At 34.1% G+C, this 26339-nt stretch overlaps 1 protein-coding gene across 3 annotated transcripts in view; it reads right to left on the bottom strand.

The window, feature by feature from the left end:
• LOC148600789 (uncharacterized) overlaps positions 1 to 24623 on the bottom strand; it is a 38966-nt gene extending 14343 nt beyond the window's left edge. For all 3 annotated transcript variants that reach the window (XR_015917220.1, XM_088556075.1, XM_088556076.1), the window contains exons 1-7: positions 24532 to 24623; positions 24027 to 24117; positions 13702 to 13798; positions 5286 to 5432; positions 4452 to 4580; positions 3888 to 3963; positions 3107 to 3219 (exon numbers count right to left, since the gene is read on the bottom strand). Coding sequence is in view for 2 of the 3 variants with exons in the window: in XM_088556075.1 (XP_088412201.1) it covers positions 3107 to 3219; positions 3888 to 3963; positions 4452 to 4580; positions 5286 to 5432; positions 13702 to 13798; positions 24027 to 24089 (625 nt within the window). In the remaining variant the exon portion in view is untranslated. The remainder of the gene's footprint in view (positions 1 to 3106; positions 3220 to 3887; positions 3964 to 4451; positions 4581 to 5285; positions 5433 to 13701; positions 13799 to 24026; positions 24118 to 24531) is intronic.
• Between the last annotated feature and the right edge of the window lie 1716 nt (positions 24624 to 26339).

Here is a 26339-nt window from a genome sequence, read left to right as displayed (position 1 = left end):
GCAGCAGCGCTAAGCTTGTCGTAAAAGGTGACTAAATAGTGCTCAGAAACCTAGCGCTCTGCCCACAGAGTAACTGGGATGTGTGCCCCAGGAGGTGGAATGGGGTACCCTTGGCATGTTACATGCTGGGGTTGTCAGGCTATAATACGGAAAAACTGACCGCAAACCATAGTGGTGTTGGGAAGATGCCACGTTCCTCGCACTTTAAAGAACCCTACTGTGGTATTTTCCCGGAGTAGTAACCATAGGGCTCCGCCACAGGAGGCTAAATTGCCCGACCTTACCCATCCCCCTTTTTCTAGTGGCAATCAAAACTTGTCGACCCTATTATCCTTGTGTCATTATTCGTGTTCACTTTATCATCCTTTTCATGTTCATCGTCTGAATATAGCTGAAACATTGCTGCCCGGACGTTAAACCCCAACCCCAACAAACAAAACAAACAATATTCGCATGCACAATTTTGTATTGACTTTATGGTGGGAAAATTGTAGCACTTAAGTATACATAGAAGTGGAAAATATGAAAAACACGTACCTTTATAAATTTTTTAAATGTCAAGTTAAGCATTAATGATATCGCTAAAAGAGCTTAGCAGGCCACAGCTTGATATGACCGCAGAGGTCGAACCCAAAAACAATTGGGGCAAGTAAAGACATACAATTAAAGTTTGATACAGCTCTGAATTATGACTGTGATTAAATATTTAATACACACACAAAAAAAAATAATTTAACCAGAATCGCAGTGGTCTATTATGGCTCATTTCAAAACGCACACACCCCCCTAAAAAACAAACAATTCAGCCATCTTTTTAAGGTATGGCGCCTTTGATACAAAGCCAAAGAGATTTATAGTTTTAATCTGTACATCTGGAAATTGCTTGCATCGCGCCCCATTTAGTGGCTCATTTCAAGTTCAGTTCAGGTTATTAAACCCAAAATCAACTCAAGACTTCCTCATGTGGTATGACTCCTTTTTGTACAATTTCGTTGAGATTTATTCGTAATTTATCCAGGTATTTCCCAGACATCATGAACATGCGGGTTTTCTATGTCATCAACAATTTAAGTCATAACACAGATCTTTCTGCACAAAATCATGCAAACGCTTGTTCTGGCTCCATAATTGGCCGTTGTGCCTAAACGGTCTGGGTCACAACCCTCAAAATCAATCGTAGCCTTCAGTTTGTTGTATTACACCATATTGTAAAATTTCAAAGAGATACATTAGATTTAATCAAGTAATTGTCCAGACATCATGCAATTCTTGTTCCTAGCTAATTTTTTGACCCTTATTCCAACACGGTTCAACTAACAACCCCCAAAAATTCCTTCCTTTCGCAGTATGACACCTTGTTGTATAATTTCTAAAAGATATATATATAGTTATTGTCCGGACATGAAGTGTAGACGACCACGACAGAATAATAATATTATACGACTGCATTTTTTGCGATTGTATGAAATCCAACAATTTAATGTATGACGTGACTGCAAGACAAGTAAGATTTAATCAAGGTTTTCGTCTTAAACCTTTTAGACAGAGTTCAGTGAATTTCTTAGAAACAATTTAACGGTGCCTCGAAGAAAAAAGTTTTCACTATGACCCAATCGACCGATATGCAATGTGAGATTCCGACACGACGAACGATCCAAATCTCTCAGGGATGATCTTCCCCTTCAGCGATGCACTAAATACAACGCACAATTATTACGGTTGTCTTGCAAGAAGAAAGAACTACTCAGCTTTCCCAGGCATCTAACCCCATTCTATTATTTGTTCTAAGTGCAACACATTTTACATACATCTTCTTTATGAAAAACCAGTGGTAAAACTTTAGATACAATATTCAAAATCACACATGAAAAGACAGGTGCACGGTTTGATCTTGGCGGATTAGTTTGTGTTCCTTTTTGATAACGTATCAAGATATGTAAGGCTTAAATCTAATTCAGTAGTCATTCGTGCAAGCAAAAGAAATGTAAATTAAGGAAAAAATTAATTGTGTTACATTTTGGGTGAAGCAAGCTTTTCGATGCATGCAGAACAAACTAATTTATCTTTACTTCTTTCGTCACTGCGTAAAACATCAAAATAAGGAGATAGCTTTAAAATAATGCTTTTGAACATTTTGAGACATCCAATTACAATGAATATGAATGCATAGATATATCTACTACAACATTCTAGAAGGCTTACAAAACAGAATGGTTAAAAAAGAGACTTACAGATATACCAAAGTCGCCATTTGTCTTGCATATCTGAACTTCAGGTTGCTAACTCACTAACTGTTACACATATAGCCTCGCACAAAACGAAAAGTTCGCGTTGGTTGACATTTAAAATGCTCCTTTATTTCAACTTACAGTTGTATAAATTATAGCTACGATGTTGAGTTTATTCAATGAACTTTATACACACACAATGAGGTTTTTCTTATTTTGACCATTTTTATGAATACATGTATATCTTAATGTTGATATAAATAGTAATTGTAATAAAAAAGGTTAATCTAACATCCTTTTTGTAAATGACATTATTTACTTTTCATTGCTATATCCAGTTTAACCAGTACAAAACTTTGTCAATATATTTGTTAATGTTCATTATAATGTTTTACAACGTGAATTTAAAAGCTAACACATCGTAAGATATCTCTGTAACCTGATTAATAATGCAGGCAGAGATTTTCATAATAAATTCATTAAATAAGAAAATATTGAAATCGGACAAAAAATAAAAAAGTCAATTGTTTTGGGATGTAGCCCCTTAACATTTTCACAATAAATCCAACATCCGAACCAAGACCCATAACTTTTACCTTATACGATTCTGGTGAGTGTTAGATATCAGCACAAGAAATTTCAAATACATCGTTTTAAAATGCTTACTTAAATGAAACAAAGTTATAAATGAACAAAAAGGTTTTAATTGATATTCCATGAACCTTATTTTGATGAAGTTTAAAGCAGGTATACAAGACAAGTATATATACATCGGGATGTCTGTTTTCCATGTCTAGTCTTTGTCCCTGGATTACATTCTTTTGATTACCGCTATAACCTTGGTTCCCTTGATTACTCTTTGACAAGTACATACTTACAATTACTGGCATCGGCATCAGATGTGTAATGTAGTTGTAAGCGTGTTCTATTTTTACAAGTCCTATCTTCAGTAGCAGAACCATTACTAACTGTTTCTTGGTTGTTTTTACAGCTAAAAACAACAATCATTCTGAGTACCTATCACGTTTTTCCAACAGAATATCGTCTTTGATTTGAATAGACATGTAATTGTTTACAATTACAATATAAAAATCGATTTGTTTGGACTTGCCCACTCATGAAAAAGTTTTCAATAATTAAGTGTCGGTCTCTGTAAGAATCAGGCAGTTGGTAAAATTAATTTGACTATGAAAACTGATTTGTTCAACGTGTCATAGTTTTTCTTTCCTCTTTCGTCTACCCCGGACTTGACTTTTTATAAGCAACTCGGCGGGTGTTTCTAGAAAAGCAGAGGACGCTTACCCTACCGAGTGGAGTCCGAGTTGCTCATTTGCTTTTGTTACTTTGTATGTATGATTTTAGTTACTTTATGTTCTTTGTTGTGTATGTCTGTTTTCCATGTCTGGTCTTTGTCCCTGGATTACATTCTTTTGATTACCGCTGTATCCTTGGTTCCCTTGATTACTCTTCCATGTCTGGTCTTTGTCCCTGGATTACATTCTTTTGATTACCGCTATAACCTTGGTTCCCTTGATTACTCTTTGATTACCGCTGTATCCTTGGTTCCCTTGATTACTCTTTCAAATACAAATGCAAATGTATTTAAAAATAGTATAAACTACATAAAACACAAGAACGTGCTTTAACCAAGTACCATACCTTGTTTGTTCTCTACAAATATGGTTGCTCCCAATTTCTGGTTTAAAAAAGCCTGTTTTGCATAATTCACACTTCCCTGTAAAAATGCTTAAATGCTTAAATATCCATTTAATACACAGATATTCCGACATAAACTTTCGTTAATTTTTGAAAATCCAGTATTAAATTACAATAAATACGACGGTGATTTGTTTCAAGTCGAAATGATTCAAGCATATAAAGTAGTAGATTTTTACATTTTATTTTATTCATTCCATGCACCTCTATTTATCAAAATATTTCATTCAAACACTCGAGTTGTTTTAACAAATGTTACCCTGATTTTATTAAGCACTTGATGCTTTCTCATTTTACGAATTCAGAGGTAAAAACCAACCTGTAAGAATGAAATTTCTTTGACTTTTCCAAGTTACAAAGCAATGGACAACATGATGAAAATCAAAAGTCCATCAAAGGTATCAATCAAAAGGAGTTATTGGCCAAGAACGAGGTAATTACATTTTCAAAGATCCTGAGCTTGGGATCAGCATTTACTTGTATAATGCATTCAAATGTAATACTTACCATTATCGGTAAGTTCAAAGCCTGGACTATTACACTGAACTTCTGAGAGTCGACAGTTATGAGGGTCTTCACCAAAGTAACCTTTTTTGCGGTCACATACGCATTTATCATTAAATTTTGTAACTTCCGCTGAAATCGATAAAGCAAAAAAAGAAATGTTTAAAGTAAGAATTAAAGTTAGGCTGGGAAGTAAGCCTTCAAAGCATTATTGCATTATTGACTAATATCGTCTCTAGTGTTGTAGAGAAACGCTGTGGTCTCCTAAATCTTCTCAATACTACACAGACAAATTAAAGACATTAATCATGTGTCAAACACATACTCAAGCCTATCAAATTACACTTTTAGAATAACAAAAATAGCTTTGAGGATTTTGTTTTAATTAAATCACATTAACATTTAAACTGAACCTTCAAGGGTCATCAGAAAAAAAAATACACTGCGGATCATTGTTATTTTTTAACAAATATGTTTTACAATATACGATGAATCAAAATAAAACAAAAACAAAAACATTTTCTGGTTAACGAAAAATTATACTTTAAAGTTTGATATTTCATAAATAAAACTCTTTTCAAAACAATATTTCAAGATATTTGTTCTTGTGTTAGTTTAGTTGTTCTTGATTGTGCTTAGTCCGCAGTTTGAAGTTCCTCCTTTAACATCGCCTTTCAACTGTGCTTAATCAATTACGTTTGATTTGGGACATCTATTGTAATGTTTGCTTTCATTTCTTGACTCCTAACCCTTTTAAGCAGCATTTTTTGTCATAAATTGTGGCCAAAGACACATTCTAGTTTTTTTTTTTCAATTTAAAAAAAAAACATAACTTACGTTGGTGACAACTAGGTTTAACAACACACGGATCAATAACAAACGGCATCTTAGCCGTATCTATAACATCTTTGTGGTAGGTTCCTTCTGGGCAACTCATGCAGACATCGTTTCCGTCGTTCTCTTTACAGAAATCATACATTTGACCTACAAGATAGAAAAATATTCTCAAACTTCATTTTCTTTAACTGTATGTATCAAGGTTTTTCAGGAAATTAGAATTTCTTAAGAAATGTTAAATATTGCCAAGTGTTCTTTATTTTACAAAAGCTAATGTTGATTTTACGTCATGTGCTGTGGCCTATGCAATCAGGAACCGGAAGTGTCATTGTAATTGTACCGTAAAGTTGTGACAGCAAACCACTGAAGATTTAGTTTTAGTGAAAATTTGTTAAAGAAGATATATAATGCCATGAAAAGTGTATTGACATGCGATAAAATCCTTTGTTGAATGTCATGAAAAAATGTGTTCACAATTTTACACTATAATCTGTCAAGAGTTATATTATCATATGTAGCTTACCAAGTCAAATGAATATTGCATGGATTATTTAAAAATGGGTAATTCTCTTAATGATCTCAACAAAAAACTTATGCTATGTTTATCATTAGGCAGTTTGACAAAACAACAAATGTTGAACCACGAACAGTTGAAGCAAGTATAAACAAACCATTCAAGCATGAAATAACTCTGATTTTGGATTGCGGTCAAATTGATTCGAATTTTAACGGAAAATGGTTGTCTTTTGAAACCTGAACCCCACACGGAGTAACTTGGGTACTATTTCAAAAAAGATACATTTACTCATACTCATAAAGTGATCTTCAGGACACAAAATGCCTTTGGACGACAACAATGACTACGGCAGCAAATGATACCATTATATGACCGTTATCTGTTTCCTAGTAGCTGAAGACCCTGTCTAGATGCATAATGACAAAACGGTGTGAGGTTATGTAATCAATTATTAATGCAATATCGTTTAATTTTTGTCTAACCCCTAACGAAGGTTACATGGTTTCAACACCCAATGCACGCGTTTTCTACGGTCATGTCATGAGGACGAGAGTTGAAGCGTTAGTAAATTATTCAGATATGAATGAGAGCTTAGTCAATCTTTACAGCGATGTGAACTTTCGGTGCTTAAATGATCAAACTTTAAGCGGTTGCTTGTTTTCAGGGGTAAAAGTATACCGTTTTCTCAGTCATTCATGTAAAAACAAATGTTAGCAATGCAAATATTAGGTTATTTTTTTCTATCCCACCTCAAAACAGCCTGTCCTGAATCTTACATATAACGAGAACGGAAATTTGAATATGTAAAAGAGACAACCCCTGCGTTGTGAAAAATTTCGGCCCAAGAGCCAACCATCTGTCTTGAATTAACGACGAGGAAACCCTCATACAACAGGGCATGCTGCAACTGGCTCCAAAACAACATAATACATAGGTACAACGAAATAGTTGCCCCTATAAATTCCAGAAACATAAAAGTAAACTGGAAGTGAAAACAAAACAAAACATGCAAAGGCTGCAAAATCCTTACCTGGGACAGGTGCAAGAGTAATCAAGGGAACCAAGGTTATAACGGAAATCAAAAGAATGTAATCCAGGGACAAAAATCAGATATGGAAAACAGACATACACAACAAAGAACATAAAGTAACTAAAATCGTACATACAAAGTATCAAAAGCAAATGAGCAACTCGGACTCCACTATAAACTGGGAGCATGGACCAGGTGCACAGGTAGGGTAAGCGTCCTCTGCTTTTCTAGAAACACCCGACGAGTTGCTCATAAAAAGTCAAATCCGGGATAGACAAACGAGGAAAGGAAAACTCCGACCCGTTGAATAAATCAGTGTTATGGTGCAGCTGAATACACCATAACGATTCACGAGTTCATGATGACGACCATAAAACTTCTGTAGTGATGACTTAAATCTTGTGCCAACATAACCCTGTTCCAGAATTCTATAAGAATGAAGGAATAAGTCAGCAAGTAAAGGAGCACAATTTGTTCTCATTGGAATGCCGATCGTTTGTTGAAAAACACGTCCACCACACTGGACAAATGTGTTGTCGATTAAAAATTCCAGCATTGTATAAACATCTTCCTCTGTATACTTGGAAGATGATTTGGAATTATTTCTTACAAAGTGTGAGGAATCTCTACAAAGAACTATATACTTGTATCACGGTGTGCCATCTTTTTTTTTGGAAAAACAACGATGTATAATGTTTTGAAGTCAGTCTTGAACTGAGTGTCTCCAAAAGATCTTTCGAATTTTTCAGGATCCACATTGAATTAATATCACTACGGGAGTAACAAGTGTTGTGGTAGGACTGCAGACCCTCTTTGACAGTTATGAGTATAGAAATTAAAAGTTTTAAAAGATCCAGCTATGAAACCTTGTTTGTATGGATTCTTGTGGAGTTTAGGAATCCAGTACATAGACGGTAAATCACAATCATCATCCTTGGTAGAGAGAGCAAAGGAGGATAGCACAGATTTATGGCTTTCCACAATCTCCTCTTTGGAAAGTGTGGTAGCAGTATAGGTCTTATCACTGCTATTATTTTCTACGTCTACGTTGCGAAACATACAGCGTAGCCAACGTGTTTTGGAGTTATCACAACCCCCCCTTCTAAATCTGGCCACTGTGGGAAAAATAGTACACAACTAAGCATACCTAAAATTCAGTAAAAAAAGTCTGAGTCCCTTCAGTTGTTAAAACAAAAATTTAAAAAAATGATTATACGTTACACGAATGAACAAGGAAATGACTACTAGCAGTAAAGTGACATACATACCGGGCACTCCTTTATTAATCATTTAGTCTGCAGAGTTCATAAATTTCCCATAAATCCTCTCATATTTACAATATCACGGAAATTTCATTCAACGCCGATTCTGACGGTTTCTGCAACCATGGTTGCAACTATATAATTATACGACCGCAAACAAAATTGTGGAGTGTAGACACATGGTTTTTGTGCGATTATTTAATTATAAATAGGTTGATCTTTAAGGATATGTAGAAAAGAAAGATATTGATTTTAAGTGTTACGGCCCGAACTGATTTAGAATTTTGGTTCTAAATGGGGGCCTAATACAAGCATTTTATATAAATTAACTTCACGTATTCTACTCCAATAAAAGCATAGGAATGTCTACAATATTGTTTCACAATATTCTATATCACAATGCCCAACTTTGACTGACTTTTGGGGCAACGACTTGAACATTTCAGAAATAAGAGGCCAAAAAGGGGTCAGAACCATGAATTTCCTTGATCTCCAGACAATACCTTTAAGTGAATGAATCTTTTTAAAATTGTGTTATAAGATGGTATACCACAAAATGCAGACTAGGATTGATAACGCATCAAAATTATCTATTTTACCTAATTATGATATCAAAACGAAAATCCATCAAATCCAAAGTTCATTCGAAATTCCCCGATTTTTCAAATATGGGAGGATTTATGGGAAAGTTCAGAACTCTGAAGACTAAATGATGCCTAAAGGAGTACTCAAAATGATATTTAAGATTCCGGACAGACTGTTAGGAGGAAAAATAGGAAAATGAGACAATTTTCTCTTTGTTTACATTTGTTTCTCAATATTAATTGAGAAAACGAAACACTTTCACCCCTGAAGACAAGCAACCAGTCAAAGATTGATCATTTCAGCACCGAATGCTAAAATGAACTAAACTGTCATTCATATCAGAGTATATTACTTACCGTACCCATTTTGTTTTCAATTAACTCAGGGGCACACGAAGTCCGCAACAGGAGCAAACACATATACAGTTTACATATTGAGACAAAACTAATTAATTAACGCATATTAAACAGTAGTATAAAGTAATATGATTCAGTAGAAATACATTCAATTAAATTGTTACTTCGTGTTCTCCTAACATAATTCACCGCAGGCAAATGGAAACCTTTTGATTTAGTTAGTAACACCTTTAATACAGCGGAATTTCCAGCTTGTAAGGTGATGTGTAACTTGGCTTATTTACAACAAATTTCAAAAATATTTGATTAATGAATACATAAATCTTTATCATACATCTTGATACGGTGATTAAGGTTTTTTTTTTTTTTTTTTTTTTTTTGTGTATCGAACAGTGTTTATATGATAACAAATATACTGTTAATGCACTGAAACGAAACCTTCTTAACCAAACCTTTATTGGACTTCAAAAAATGGTACGATTTAGATAGGGGGTCGGTATTCTCAGATTCAATTTACATTTAAATTGATATGAAGGGACTTATTTATAATATAGTTTTTGTTGGCGTGTCGCTTCTTGTCAATTATCATTCGATTCAAGAATTAAATATTTATCATGCTCAAATCGTAGTTTATGTTGATCGTAACACTGGAGTGTTCGTTGTTTGACTATCACAATTCAATCTTTTTGTAAAAAAAAATTACTCGTTTAATACTCAATTCTTTATTTATTTTCTAACTGACTCCATATCATACTCGTTTTTAAATAAGCATTACCTATATGTATAAAACTGTATTTTTTTGTACATCGTTATGGATCATACTATGCATTCTAGCATCTTACTCAACCAACACCTTACCAGGGCCTAATAATGTTTCATCACAACCCCTAAAATCAATTCAAACATTTCCTGATGGTAAAAGCACCATTAAAACAATTTCAGAGAGATATCCAGTGATTTTCCCAGTACGTTGTTTCCTGACATGAAAATGATTGAATGTATACGTAGTCCCTTTTTGCCCGATTATACTTAAATTCTTAACGTCACAACCCCAAAGCCCATGCCAGCCTCCTGTTTGTGGAAAAAAACAATCTGGGGGACATTGTCATAAATAGAAATATGCCTATACAAAAGTCATTGTCAGACCTGGACACTAAAATGTCTATGGATGCAATACGACGACGACAGCAGCATACCACTGTACGATCACAATGCGTATACCACCGTGTCTAACCCCTAACGAAGGTTATAGGGTTTCAACGCCGGATTTATGTTTTTTAAAGCCGGTGTCTGATAACTTACGGTCATTCCCCAATGAAGAGAGTCGGTAGCGTAAGTAAATTACTTTGATATGAATGACAATTTAGTTAATCTATATGAACATTCGTTGGTATGATGATCCGCCTTTAAGTGGTTGCTTGTCTTTAGGTAAAAGTTTACCGTTTCATCAGTCTTTCGTGAAAAGCAAATATAAACAAAGCTAATACTCTGACATGTTCTTTCACCTCAAGACCTCAAATATATTGAGAATGGAAATGGTAAATATATCGAAGTGACAACACTACCGAAGTGAAAAATAAAAGCTCATAGGTTAACGACTGTGTAACCCTCACACCACAGGGCATGCTGCAGCTTGCCCCAAAACATTATCATACACGGGTAAAACGAAATAGTTCTCCCTATATACTCCAGAAATATACAAGTAGACTGAAAGTGAAAACGAAACAAAACATGGAGAGGCAACAAAATCCTGACTTGGGACAGGTGCAAAAAATAAAGCGGGGTTGAAGTAATTTGGCGTGATCACAACCTCCCTTTCTAAATCTGACCACTGTGAAAAAAAAATTACATAATTAAACATATCAGAAACTCAGTTCAGCAAGGTCCGAGTCCCTTGTTAGAACAGAAATAAAAACACTGATTATATGCTACACAAATGAACAAAGAGAGGACTACTAGCAGTAGACTGACATACATATCGGGCACTCCTTTCAGTAATTTTTTAGTGCGCAGAGTTCTCAAATTTCTGCTCTCATATTTACAACATGACGGTACATTAATTCAATGTCGGGTTTGACCGTTTTTCTTTCCTGCAACGTTGGTTGCAATGATATAATTAGGCTTCACTATACAAATGGGGTGAGGTACACTGTTTCGTACACAAAACTATACAAAACTAATCAAATTTTTGTAAAACTTTAAAATAAAAGGAGAAACGTGGTGGGAATATTGATTGTGAGTAGCAGAGCATTCGTACATAAATAGATGCAATACTTGTGAAGGTACAGGGGTGTAAAATGCATGCTTTAAGCCAGCCGGAAAGATTCAGGTCCTCGCTGGATTGGGTTCTTTTCCCTGCACCAACAGGCTATTTTTCGAAATGCACAATTTCCCTCGAACTTTAAGAATTAAAATCATGAATAAATGAGCAATTATTTGTTTTTACAATAATACCATGCATGCTTACTATTTCTGGCAGTTTTAAAATGCCTGATCTTTACGAAAACCTGTTTCTTGACAATTAATTTTGGGAAAGTACCCAAAATTTGATATGAAAGCTGAATATTTTTATTATGTTACCATGGCTACAGATGTTCATGACAAAATAGAAAATAAAATCTATCTTTTTCTCATGGATTTCCATAATATAAGGTTTTGAAAATATATACTTTTTACAGGAAAAATCGTTGGATTTGTTTCTTTTAGTGTCTCAATTTAGCTTTATTTCCACAAATTTTCATAAAGTTATCTGCAGTGACCTATCTATATAGTGGAACCTTACACGACCGCAAACAAAATTGTCGTTGTATATTGGTATGGCGCTGTCATCGTCGTCCGTAGACACTGAGTTTTTGTGCAATAATCTGAGTATTGATTTTGACGTATGGCTCCAAACTCTTAGAATTTGGGTGGTAAGAAGGGGCTTAAAACAAGCATTCCATAGAATTTAACAATATTTCTCTAATAAAAGCAGAGGAATGACATTGTCCTTAATATTGTTCCATAATATTTTATACCACAATGGTCACACTTGGATTGATTATTTTTCGGCAAAGACTTGAACATTTCAGAAATAAGAGTCAACAAATGGGGCCAAAAACATGCATTTTCTTCATGTTCAGACAATTAATTGACTATTAGTGAATGCTTCTTTTTGAAATTGTATTACAAGTTACCAAACCACAAAAGACAGATTGGGATAGATAACGCTTCAAAATCATCTATTTTACCTAATTTTGATACCGTCGTTGCAAGAAAGGAAAGTAAAACCGTCAAATCCAGCGTTTAATCAAAATTCAGTGATTTTTCAAATTAGAGGGTTTTATGGGGGAAATTTTGAGAATTCTGAAAACTAAATGATGTCTATAAATAGTACCTAATATGATATTTGTGGTTGAACGTGAACAATGAGACAATAATCCTTTTGTTTACATTTGCTTTTTAAAAGTATTTGAGAAAATGGTACACTTTCACTTCTGATGACTACAAACTGCTATAAGGTTGATCATGGTATCATCGAATGCTCATACAAATTAACTAAACTGTCATTCATTTCAGAGTAATTTACTTATGGTATCAGTCTTGTTATGCAAATTCCTAAGCGGGTGTACATCAAAACATGAAAGCAAAAAAATATAGTGCGCTTTCTTTTTGCCTTTGACTTTTTCTGTTTTTGTTGTCTTTTGTTTTTTGTGTTTTTGTCCGCAAATTATTATCATTTTTCATTCAAAAAAAATACAGTGTTAATATCAAGCTATGACACAAAAAAACTTGGCTCATTTAGGAAAATAGGTACTTTCATGAAAAATAATGCTTCAGAAAAGAGGCCTATTTTTTAATTCAAAATAAAAGTGAAAGTAGAAGAAGTCTATTTTTAGTTTGACCTGTTCTGGTGTACCAAAGTTCGTGCCTTTTTCACTAAAATGGACCTAAAATTATTTTTGACATTACCGTAACATGGTCAAAAGTTAGATTGAAACTCCCTGTCTATTTGTTTTTTTTTTTTAAATCATGAAAATATAAGGTTTATTATAGAAGCCTATAGGACGAAGAATACAAGACTGAGACCTCACGGTACGCATTTTTTTTCAATTAACTCAGGGACACACATATATACAGTTTACATATAGAGACAAAACTAATTAATTGACGCATATTAAACAGTAGAAGCAAAGTAAGATGATTCAGAAGAAATGCATTCAATTAAATTGTTACTTCGTGTTTCCTTAACATTATTCACTGTGGGCGAAGGGAAACTTTTTGAACTAGTCAGTAACACTTCTGTTACAGCGGAATTTCCATCATGTGAGGTGATGTGTAACATGGCTTATTTACAACAAATTTCTCGCGGTCGTTGTTAAAATCAAGTCTGCTTATACATTGAAACCTTCTAAACCAAACCTTCTTTGGACTTAAAAAAATGGTTCTTTGTATGATGTGTTTTGCTACTGTTGTATTTATGCTTGTGTTACCGAGTTTGTTTTATGCAGATTTTTTTTCTCTTCTGCAATTCGCGTTTGAAAACGAAATCTGCTAAGCGTATTGATACTGACTTAAAAGTACTTTGCTTTTGGAACTTTATTCATTTTTCTCTTCTACCTAAAATAGAAATTTTAAATATGACAAATTGTCTTCCTGGAACTCCACGACAAATTAGTATACTTACCGACTGCACAAACAATTGGTCGACAGCAAATATGCTTGGACTGTATATTTCTTTGAATGAATCCCGGTCTACATCCATTCGGAAAACATGTGTTAATCTGTAAGTATATGTATTTTTGTTGATAATTTATTTTATCACCAGGTTAATTCTATAGTCCCGTTTGTCTTCACTGCGGAGTAATCTTTGTGTATGCCCACTGTACGCTTACTCGATAAAATATTTTGTTTTACCCCGAGCCTATCCTCGCGGATGTATATTTCACGTATTTCATCAACTACCCTGCACTCATAAAACGGAAGGATATATTTATTTTATTGTTCATCACGTGGCTTTGTAGGCGTGTTAGCACAGTCTAAATAGGGCATTGAAAGTAGCTTTCACATGGTCTTGCAAATATTATGTACTCAGTTTTCCATAGTTTCCGCATAAAACGTACACATTATCCGTTTTGATTTTACGATTCCTTATCAAAAACAAAATATCGTTTTAAATACAAAAGTCGTGGTAATACATTTTCCTGTTTTCAACATAAATGAAGTAAAATATTCAAATTGACAAGAAAAGGTTTACTTCTAATTTTATATCTGAATAAAGAAAAATATACAAATATATAGTTATATATAGTTATGTATGTCTGTTTTCCATGTCTGGTCTTTGTCCCTGGATTACATTCTTTTGATTACCGCTATAACCTTGGTTTCCTTGATTACTCTTTAATATAAATGTACGGAGATCGATTAAAAGATGCTCAAGATAACTGACATATATTTTGACCTACATATGACCTCCTTCAGTGTCATGAATACTGTCGCATACATCATTCTATTGGACGACGCGTTATAATATTGATTTAGTAGTCAATGTGCAAAGTTAATGACCTTTAACTTTGTGGAAATTAAAGAAACGTAGATGATCTTGAAAATAAAAAAAATACATATATGGACTTAAGGAATGTAACTTATATCTTAATATATTATCTTGTATAAAGAACTTTGGTTCGATTTACGCAGAATAAAATAATATATTCAGATATAAGTTGCATTCCTTATAATTCAATATTTTGGCAAAAACTATGATAAATTCATATGAATCTGTTCCAATACACAGGCCTTTTTAGACAGAATTATTTCATTGGTAAAAGTTGTCCAGTTAAAAGAAACGTGGTTTAAAGATCATTACCTTGTTTATTGATCAGGTGACAGGAAAGGTTTGGTATCCAAGATGATAAAAAGCTTCGCTGAGAGCAGCATGATACGACCTCAGTGGTCGAACCCTGAACAGTTTGGGCATGTGTGAACACAATATTAGTGTTTGACAGACATAAACATGGAGACTTACAATTTATTATGGACATAACAACTGGTTAGGACACAATATAGCACAAAACTTGAAATTCAATTAAATATTTTCAAAACCAGACCGAATATTGAAAAGTTTATTTTTTAGGGTGTGACCCCTTTGACCCATGATAATCGAAAATCGTAAGAGATGCCTGAAATCTGATTGAAAAATGCAGGCAGGGATTTTCATAAGGTATCCAATACAAAAAAATCGAAATCGCACCAAAAATAAATAAGTTATTTTTTGGGGTGTGGCCCGTTTTACCCCTTTAACTAAAAAGAACACAAGAGGTATCTGGAATCTGATTGGAAAATGCAGGCACAGATTTTCATAAGGTATCCAATAAAACAAATTCAAAATCTGACCCCCCCCCCCAAAAAAAAAAAAAAAAAAAAAAATAGTCAAGTCATTGTCTGGAAATCAGGAAAATTGATGTTTCTGGCCCCAGCTTTGGCCCATTATTTCTGAAAAGTTCACGTCTTTACCCAAAAATCAATCCAAATTTGACTATTGTGGTACAGAATATTGTGGAACAATATCATAGACATTCCTATGCTTTTACTGGAATTATATAGTTGAATTCTATGAAATGCTTGATTATGCCTCTTTTTGGTCACTAATTCTAACACAGATGGGACTATAACCCTTAAAATCAATACCAAACTTCATTTTGTGCTTTGGGGCCTTGTTATAAAATTTTATTAAGATCAACCAACTAATACTCAAATTATCACACGAAAACCGCGTCTATGGACGACGACGACGACAGCGGCATACTAATATACAACCGCAAATTGTTTTGCGGTCGTATAATAAAAATGACGGCATCTTTTTCTAACAATAAAAAATGTCATCTTAAATTATATATATATAATATATGCTGAGGAAGGATATCTGTTATCCGAAATATTCAATTTAAATTTTACCATCTTCTGGTGATGTTAAACATATTTAGACGTTTATTTAATTTATTGTTATGTTTCGCATCGTTTTTAACGATCCATCACCCCGTAAGAGTGATTGTTGACTATTATTTAGACGATTATATATATATAATGTCGTCAAATTCTGAGAGGTATAATATTGATTTGTTGTGACATGCATCATTAATTTGATCCTCTATCCTACATATTAACATCTAAATGAACTGTCCCGTACCACCATACATCGTGTACTAAGTTACAGCCCTAGATTAATCCTACGAGAAGGAATGACCCAGCCAGCGAAAGCTATACTTTTATATAGCCTAGCTGGCCGAGTGGTCTAGGGCGCTGGACTTTGTGCAGGCGGTGTTGCCATAGATGTCACAGCAGTACGAGTTCGAGTCCCGCGGAGGGAACGACAAAAAATTTGCATCGCAAATTTGAAGTTCTAACATCGTTGGGAATTTTTCAGACCTTTCTATACGTTTATATATCTTCCCTGTATCAATTTGATCCGATGGAGCAGTGTAGCAAATATATATATACATTCTTCGCAGGACGAACCTTGAACAGTTGGGGCAGGTATAGGCACACATTCGAAGCTTGATAAAGCTTTGAAGTTTTATAATGATTAGACAATTGACACATGATACGAAGTTGACCTGAACCCTCCTTTAGGAAAAACGGTCTTTTGTGGTAAAATTCTTAAAGAAATCTTTTCCATTTTACTCACGTTATAATATAAACATTAGGAAAATAATCCCTAAATCCTACTATGATTCGGTCACAACCCCTAAAATACACCCCAGTATTCCTTTTTCGGTATGACATCTTTTCGTACAATTTCAGAGAGATCCATTAGTATACAGTCAACTTGTTGTCCGTACTTAAGAAAACTGTACCGTAAATCTATACCCCTAAAATCAATTCCAGTGTTACCTTAAGTGGTATGAAATATTTTAAACAATAGTATGAATATGCATATGATATTACTAGAATTATATATTGCTAGCTTCGGTCCCCTTTTGGTCCCTATTTCTAAAACAGTAGAAAACCCCTGGATTCAATCACGATCTTCTATTGGAAGGGTTGGAACCTTCTTGTAAATTTAAAACCCATACCATTTTACGATCGCAAAAATATTTCGGTCGTGTAAAAATATGTAACTTCTGTATAGAACACTAGAGAATGCCCGCAAAATTGTGGTCGCTCGAGCAAAGTGTGGAAACAATACTAATTTGACGGATCCAAACAAAATGAGTAATCGTTGTAAAGGATCAGCGATCATCTATTATACATCAATGGTGTACAGTTTTGTTCAAATTGCTTAAGTGGTTTAAGAGGAGTTGACCATTAACCTTTCAGGGTTTTGTTTTCGACTCAGAATATTATTTTTTTTGCGCACAGCGAACAAAAATATGTACTATTCTAACGCATGTAAGCGAATTATTTTTTTTCTTCATTTACTCACATTACTTCTTAACCTTTCCTGACCAAATTATCTTTCTCCAAAGTCAGGATTGATATATTTTAACAACCAAAGAAATAAAACAAGCCCCCCCCCCAACCCACCACACTCCCCGGAAGTTAAATGGTGTGTCCCTAAACGAAGTTTCATATCCTCATGCAAATGCTCTTTCCTGGAATAAATGCTTTAATCTGGGACTGAGAAGTTGTTTTATTGGTCCCATGTTTAATTCGACCCAGGGGTATGGGAGCAGCTGATGTTTTACGACGACGATGACGACAACGGCATACGCAATGGGCAGACTTTAAAAGTTGATTTGGCCCATTGAGGTAAAAAGACCAAACTCCATTAAAATACACTTGCTCCAGACATGCGTTGCGTCAGTGGCGTATTTTTGCAGCGATCGAATACTTCAAGATTAGCAGTCTCTATCTGCAATCCTAGAGATATAAACTGGTTATCCTGGGGTTTTGCCCAAGTTTTCACTCCATGGCCAGAGGGCAGCAAGAGAGTAACCTTGATTTTTATGTTATCAATAATTCCGCTATTATGTGCACCGTATAAGTGGCCTTCTTGGTCTGGTCTGCAGGACCGGACTTTGGCCTTGTCTTTGGATACAGGTGTTTTGACACATAAAAGGGGGAAGATTTAACCCCGGATTTCAGGTGCAGATGTTTTTATAACACATAAAAGGGGGAAAGTTTACCCGTGGACTTCTGGTGCAGGTGTTTTTACACAGAAAAAAAGGGAAATGTTTACTTCGACACATCATAAATGTGCGGAAATGTCATTTCCTGTTTGTTTGTGATAGATGATCCAGTTTTTTTTGTTGTTTTTTTTGTTTTTTTTTTTTTTGTTTTTTTTGTTTTTTTTTTTTCGGGGGGGGGGGGGGCGGGGTTCTGTCTAACCAGTCATACCAGTTTACACATAAAAAAAGGGTGAGGTCCGGATTTCGGACGCAGATGTTTACAAATAGAAGGGAAAGGTTTATTTTGACACGTTCTACGCCTTTCCATGTCTGGACAGTTTTGTACCCCAGAAAAATGGTAGATGTCGTGTAATTAGGCAAAATAATGAACTAACAACATTCGTGTAACACATGTACACATGATCCAGACAGAGTGTCAATTGCGCATGCGCGAAAGCATATTATAACACACGGACCAATGACGGTCTTCAAATTTGGATATTTATTTTATCCCAAAAATTCGCGTTTTCCGTAGAAAAGAAAGATTGTTTCAAAGACAAATTTTAGAAGTACACAACACTACACAGAGTAGTTGTGGTTCAAAGAAATCGGTCTCTTCCTTTAGTAGTATAGATGTAAAGTGAGTGACCGATTTCTTCGCTAATAAATAAAGTATTTTTCTTTTAAGTAGCAGGGGTCATAAATATCAGAAAGAGGGAGACTCATGCATGTCCAAAACCTACCAAATTCATTTTTTTCCTGGTTATAAACCACATGACCAGTCTTAGTTTCTCATTTTGGTGTTGCGCTTTTGTGACAAAATTTATTTAAATTGTACATGAAATTAGCACTTCGCAAGGGTTATCGTTCTTGATTTAGTTTGATATGGTTGACTTTAGTGTAAGGTTTAAATGTAGTTTTCTCAAAATTTCAGATCTAAATACAGAAAGGACTATTGTCACATAAAAAAATTAGCATATGTAGACAAAAAAATCATTGGTTCCATGGGTTTTTTCTACAGCAGGAATCATCTTACCATAGACAGTGTCTGAATTTTATATGGACTGGTACTTAATATGTGTCAACATTTAACCAATAATACTTCTAGAACAAATCTACATTGTTATTTGTTCACATATCTACTTTGGATGGGTTTACTTAGTTTTAAAGTCCAATTCAATTGTTTTAAGTCAATATAGATCAATGTATCAGCCGTAGACATCAGAATATTCCATGCATACACAGCATTTATTCATAGCGTACAATAAGAATTTTCTTATAAACTTAATTGCCTTTTTTTCAAGGAAAAATAAAGTGATTTACAGGGTGCCGCCTGATACGACCAAAGAAGTTGATCCTTGAACAGGGGCTAGTATAGAGAGAGCATTCAATTTTGATACACTTCTGAAATTTGATTGTGATGATCATTTCAGACAGGATCAGAATTGGAACAGAATCAAAGAGGCCTCTTGTTGGTTCCAGCCACAACCTCAACCGTAAATCCAAATCTTCCTTTGGGATATGGTTTCTTGTGTTACTATTTAAAAGATATCCACTCACTTATATTTAAGTTATTATCCTTATATCAAGAAAGAATTGTTTCTGGTCTTTTTGTGGCTCCAAATTTGTAATCGATTTACCCCCACCGTGGTACGGTACCGTGTAGTACAATTCAAAAGAGATTCACTTCGACTAATTGTCTGGACATCAAGCAGAAACATTCTTGTTTCTGGTTCTTTTCGCCGCCACATTGTAAAATGAATATAGGCATTAGCCTTTTAATTTGATACAGCCTTCTTCCGTTTGTGGTATAGCACATTGTGGTACAATTCTACAGAGACTCATTCACTTATAATCAAGTTATTATCCAGACATAAAGAAATAATTGCTTCTGGACGCTTTTTAGTTCATAATTCCTAAACGTCTTAGGTGACAATACCCAAAATCAATCCCATCCTTCCTTCTGTGGAATGGCACCTTATAATTTCATTAAGATACAGACACTCAAATCATTGCAATTTCTTAGGTTGAATAAAACCAAATCACACAACACAAAAGAACTTAAGATACATACAGAAAACAAACATCAGAAACTAAACTAAATAGCAGAAATTTGTCCATGAGCTTTGAAAGATAAAACAGTTTCTGCTCCTTCTCGGAAGATACGACTCGTGCTGCTTGTTCAAGTCGAGTCAAACGAAAAAGAAAAAAAAACAGTCGCTTGTCGTAATAAAATAGATGCTCAATTGGATCATGATGAAGAACGTATTACTTATTGAATGTGGACCATATTCTATGATCAATATGTCTTTGTTCAAGTAGCTTTTTAGTGTAACACGATGTGTCCGATCTTGAAAATCAATGTGACAGTCGTACTTTCTGGCAATACGTATGAGGTGAGAATCAAAACTCCATACACTGATCATGAAGCAACTTGTATGTTACCTCATAGGGACAGATGGTTGGCAGTGGTGAAATCGAAGTTGTGGCTATTGTCAGAGTTAAGATGAAAGCTTCCGTTTTGTCAATTTTGAGATGAAGGGTTGATAAGAGGCAGAATTCAGTTTGTATGTAGTGTCTTTATTTCCAAGCTCTTGAAAGATTGGAGGGAGAGGCAATAAAATCTGGGATAATAAACATATATTTTCTCCATCTATATCAAGTTGCATATGCCTGCGGTTCCTGGATGAAAAAACAACGCTGATTTAAAATTTTCAAACCTTCTTATATCTGTAACATTTTTTCCTGTTAAAGTGTAACGGCATATAATAATAAATACAAGGCTCTTCTTAAAAAATCGCATTCGTTAATATAAAGAGGATTTCCTGTATGAGGAAACAAAATTATGTCTGCATGCATTGCTTAAGTTTTGGATTGTCCAGTAAACTTAATTTTTTAAAGTTTTTAGATCATCACATTCTTTATCAAAATGGCATACATTTGTATTTAAAAAAGATTTCGGAAAGGGAATATTCAGCACCTACTCGAGACCCAGACAGCATTCCTACGTTGGGCCAACGTTGGTTCAACGGAGTCATTTACGTTGGGCCAACATAGGGTACCCAATGTTGGTCCAACGTTGTAAGTGCAAAGAGAGACAACGTTGACCCAACGGAGGCAAACATTAGTTGGGCCAACATTGACCCAACGAATCTCCAATGTTGGCCCAACATAACCCCAACGTTATCCCAACCATAAAGTCAGAAGATTGTATTCCTTAAGATATTAGAACATAATTTTATAATGTATTTCCTGGTCATATCGCAAGGTGCTGATGCTGTGCACTCCTTCAGAGTAAGGGCTCTAATTTCTCCTCAGTTTACCATATAAATTCTTCACAGTAAGAATATGCCAATGACAAGCTGGTTGTAGTTAATATTAAAACAAGAAAATATATTATAACATTAGAGATACTACGAGCATTGGTATACTAAATATTGAAAATTTGCAAATGTGTTTGCACTGAATAGACATAATATGGTAATACCTATCACTATTTTGTGTTTAGGATGAATTTGCATTGAAAACACGTATACATTTGTTCAAAATTAAAGACAAATTTTTGTTTTGTAAAAGGTGTATTATGCTCTCAGTTACAAACCTGCATATGGGGAAGACAATCATGTACACTGTTATTAACATAAATAAGATTTGGTTATTAATAATAATCTTTTTTTTTTTGTGTTATTAAATTCTAAATATTAAACGCGAATAACGTTGGCCAAGCTTTGTATCGCAGTTTAGATGCAACACAATATTTGTTTTTATACATCCGGATTTGCTTCCGAGTTTTACTTTTCTTGAGACCGACATACTTTTTGCATCAAGAGTATTAATATTTAGTATTTTTAACATGTTTGTTACCAAAGTCGTTTCGACGTTGGTTCAATGTTCAGTGTTGGCTCACTGTTGGCTCTGGGTTGGACAAATGTAGAATAATACAAATAATTAAAATTTTAAAAAGTGGTGTTTTACCATTTGGTTGTCAAGTAAAAACCATTTTGGTTAAAATTGAATCAGAAAGAAATATTTCCATAACTAAGGACTACTACATTGGGCCAACGTTGGGCCAACGTCTTGCCAACGCCAACTAAAAGCCAACGAACCAACCATCAGCCAACGTTGGCCCAACGGAGGCATGCTGTCTGGGGAATGATGTTATCAACATCTATGATACAAAAATATATATAATGAATGTCAAGTTGATATCTCAAAATACTTCATTTCCATGTGGTTATATTACATCCAACAAAGTCTCATAACAATGCTGCAAGCAGACCAGACAGACGGAAAGACATACGGATGGAACGGGGAAACCTATATACCCCCCCAAACTTTGTTTGCAAGGGTATAATTAACCAACTTCTTTAAAAATTTCGGTAAATTTAGCTCTACATCAAAAAAAAGATGTTTCGTCTCCGAGCACAAACTCTGATACTTATAATGAAAGTATATAATTCAACGTAAAGCAACAATAAACCAATAAGTCGAGATAGCAACCATAACTGCAAACGATTCTGTCAACGCATATTATTTCAATATTAATACGGTGCATAAAATTTAACTTAATGACTCTTGTAAGGATAAACATTTCATCAATGCAAGTTCTCAAATATGAAACAAAAATGTACGTTTAACATTTTGAATTTTGGTTCTGCTTAAATATTTGACAAAGAATAAGAATTTGTTCAGAAGAGGCCCCTTTTTTAGTCACAAACCCACAAATCTTTATAGTGGTATGGCATCTTGTGGTACAATTTCGAAAAAAATCCGTTTACTTGTAATCACGTTATTGTCCGGAAATCTAGAAAATGCTTGTTTCAGGTCCCTTTTTTGTCCTAAATTCCTCAATAGTCATAACCTCAAAACTAATCCCAGCCTTCTGTGCAATTGAACATTGTGAAACAATTTCCAAGACATCCAATTACTTACAGTCAAGTTATTGTCCGAGCATAATTAAAATGTTTGTTTCTTGCTCCTTTTTGGTCCCTTAATCCTAAACGGTTCAAATCACAACCCTAAAATTCAACCCAACGCAGCCTTCTTCTTTGTTGTTCAATTTCAAACCGATCCATTAACATTTACTCAAGTTACTGCCCAAACATCACTAAAAATGCTTGTTCCTGGCCTTTAATGGTCCTTAATTCCTATTACGGTTCAAGACACCTAAAAGCGATACCAGGCTTCCTTTCGTGATATTTGTTTTACAGTCGTTTAAAAAAGTAACCCAAGCTTTGTGTGTCAGTGTTTCATGTCTGGTCTTTACCTCTGGATTACATTCTTTTGATTTCGGCTAGAATCTTGGTTCCCTTTATTACTCTTTCAAGAATCCAAACGACTAAAGAGTCTTTTTGTTTCTATTACGATTTGGGCATTTTCAATAAATGAAGGTGTGTTACTCGAAATCAATTTCACGCCAATTCCAAACATTGCAGACAACTAGAAAATGCGAGACCAATAACAGTTACACGTACATATATGTCTTGTTAATATCAAATCAGACTGAAAATGTAATAAAATATGTTTTTATTTATCTTTTTTTTTCTTTTTATTTAAAAAAAAACGGGAATGAAGCGAATTATATATAGAAAGCAGTGGTTTATCGAATGTTCCCTATGTAATAAATATCGATAATTCATAAGTGAATTTCACTCTCGAACATTCTCCAGTCAAAATTTCAATCCGTTGATCACAAAATGCAGTAGTTATGTTGAATATAACAAAATATTGTAGAGAAAATCTACCTAAAATTTATATAATAAAAAATGAAATGATAAATAACTAAAATATTAGTACTCGTGCCAAGGTAACACATGCACCGAACAGGGTTTTACAAGTGATCATATTTTGGTTTTTCACTCCTTCCAATTACATGTAATTACCTTACTAATATTAATATAATTACCTGTAAAATAGATACAATGACAACTATTTCGATTATCTTGATGTGCTTAATTCCTATCACCATGTCTCAATTAAAGGTCCTGAAGCAAGATCTGTGTTGTAAAAAAGTGAACTCATTGTCTTGTGGCGATGACAAACCAAACATACATAGTACACGTAGTAGACACAATTAAGCTACTGCTAACTCATCCTCAAAAGAGTATTTTAACCTTTCAACACAATAATTAACCCACTATACCGCAATGTACATATTTTTTTATATATGCGTATTATGTTCTTATGATTTTATGTATGAATTTAGTTACTTTATGTTCTTTGTTGTGTATGTCTGTTTTCCATGTCTGGTCTTTGTCCCTGGTTTACATTCTTTTGATTACCGCTATAACCTTGGTTCCCTTGATTACTCTTTCTATATCTAATTTCAGAACAAAGTAATTTTTAAATTTTAATTAAATTATTTGGACAAGAAAGACACTAATAAAACACTTTATGAAGAATGTACTTACTGTAATAAATGAACAATCCCAAAAAGCATCCCACTTAATGTTACATTACGTCTATAAATAACTATTTCAAAATACTTTGGCAAATCCATTTTCTAAAAATAATATGGTACTGTAAATTGCGAAACGGAATGAAATAGATCGTAACGAAATGAAGCAATCCGAAATTATATGGAATAAAAACGAAACGGAACAAAACTAAATAACTGAATGAGTTACCTTCATATCAAAATCAACGAATAAAATCTATGAAAAAATAGGAAAAGCGGGCAAGGTAACAAAGGTTTTGTTTTGTCTCATTGTTGATGGAAAGTGCATGATCTAATTTTATTTTATCGATGATTTAGAACATCTTTTTAAGAAGAATACCTTAAAGTTTATGAAAGGAGGGATATACTTTTTATTTTCTTGACAAGGAAAGTGTATGTATAAGGAGTAATGTCCATGTACGCTCTTTCGCATATACACCAGCGTAACTGCATTTATCCACAACCTCGTTTTGCTTGCAACCCTTCAAAGCAGTTGTAGTATATGAATGTGGAATTTCTACTCAAAGTTTTGAAATAAGATCTCTTAATTTTCATAAGAATTTTAAAAATACTACCATAAAAAAGGCTAATTGAATTGGGCAGAATGCATGGAAGGTTTCAAGATCTCGAAAAGTCACTATCATTGTTTGTACGATTGTTCCAAAACTTTTAACATACAAGGATGGACACTAAATATTGTTGAAAATTGTTCAGGATACGCTTAGAATGCAGGATTTGAAGTTTAATATTTCAAAATTTTCTTTAGAGGCATGCCCTCAAACCCCCTAGCAAATTCGGATCAATTCGTGATCCTCACCGGTGATCCTGTCAAGAAATTTTATTTGCCCCACCCCCCCCCCCGCCCCTTACCTAAAACTCTGGATCCGCCACTGATTCTCTACGCTGCTCCATCGGATCAAATTGATACAAGGAAGATAATGTAAACACAGAAAGGTCTGAAAAATTTCCAACGATGTTAGAATTTGTTTTTGGATTTGCCAAAGTATTTTGAAATAGCTATTTAGAGACGTAACGTACTATTACGTGTTTTGAAATAGTTATTTAGAGACGTAACGTACTATTACGTAGGATGCGTTTTGGGGGATCGTTCATTTATTACAGTAAGTACATTCTTCATATGGTGATTGAAATTAAGCACATCAAGATAATCGAAATGGTTGTCATTGCATCTATTTTACAGGTAATTATATTAATATTAGTAAGGTAATTAGATGTAATTGGAAGGAGTGAAAAACCAAAATATGATCACTTGTAAAACCCTGTTCGGTGCACATGTTATCTTGGCACGAGTACTTATATATTAGTTATTAATCATTTTATTTTTATTAGATAGATTTTAGGTAGATTTTCTCTACAATATTTTGTTATATTCAACATTACTACTACATTTTGTGTTCGACGGATTGAAATTTTGACTGGAGAATGTTCGAGAGTGAATTTCACTTGTGAATTATCGATATTTATTACATAAGGAACATTCGATAAATCACTGCTTTCTATATATAATTCGCTTCATTCCTGTTTTTTTTAGATGAAAAAAAGATAAATAAAAACATATTTTATTACATTTGCAGTCTGATTTGATATTAACAAGACATATATGTACGTGTAACTGTTACTGGTCTCGCATTTTCTAGTTGTCTACAATGTTTGGAATTGAGGTGAAATTGATTTCGAGTAACACGCCTTCATTTATTGAAAATGCCCATATCGTAGTAGAAAAAAGACTCTTTAGTCGTTTGGATTCTTGAAAGAGTAAAA

Source organism: Perna viridis, chromosome 12 (genome assembly GCF_037379345.1).
Source record: "Perna viridis isolate PV_CMFRI_1.1 ecotype Kerala chromosome 12, ASM3737934v1, whole genome shotgun sequence".
NCBI lineage: Eukaryota > Metazoa > Mollusca > Bivalvia > Mytilida > Mytilidae > Perna > Perna viridis.
The sequence above is the reverse complement of the archived record's forward strand: the minus strand, read 5'-3'. Positions and strand labels throughout refer to the sequence as shown.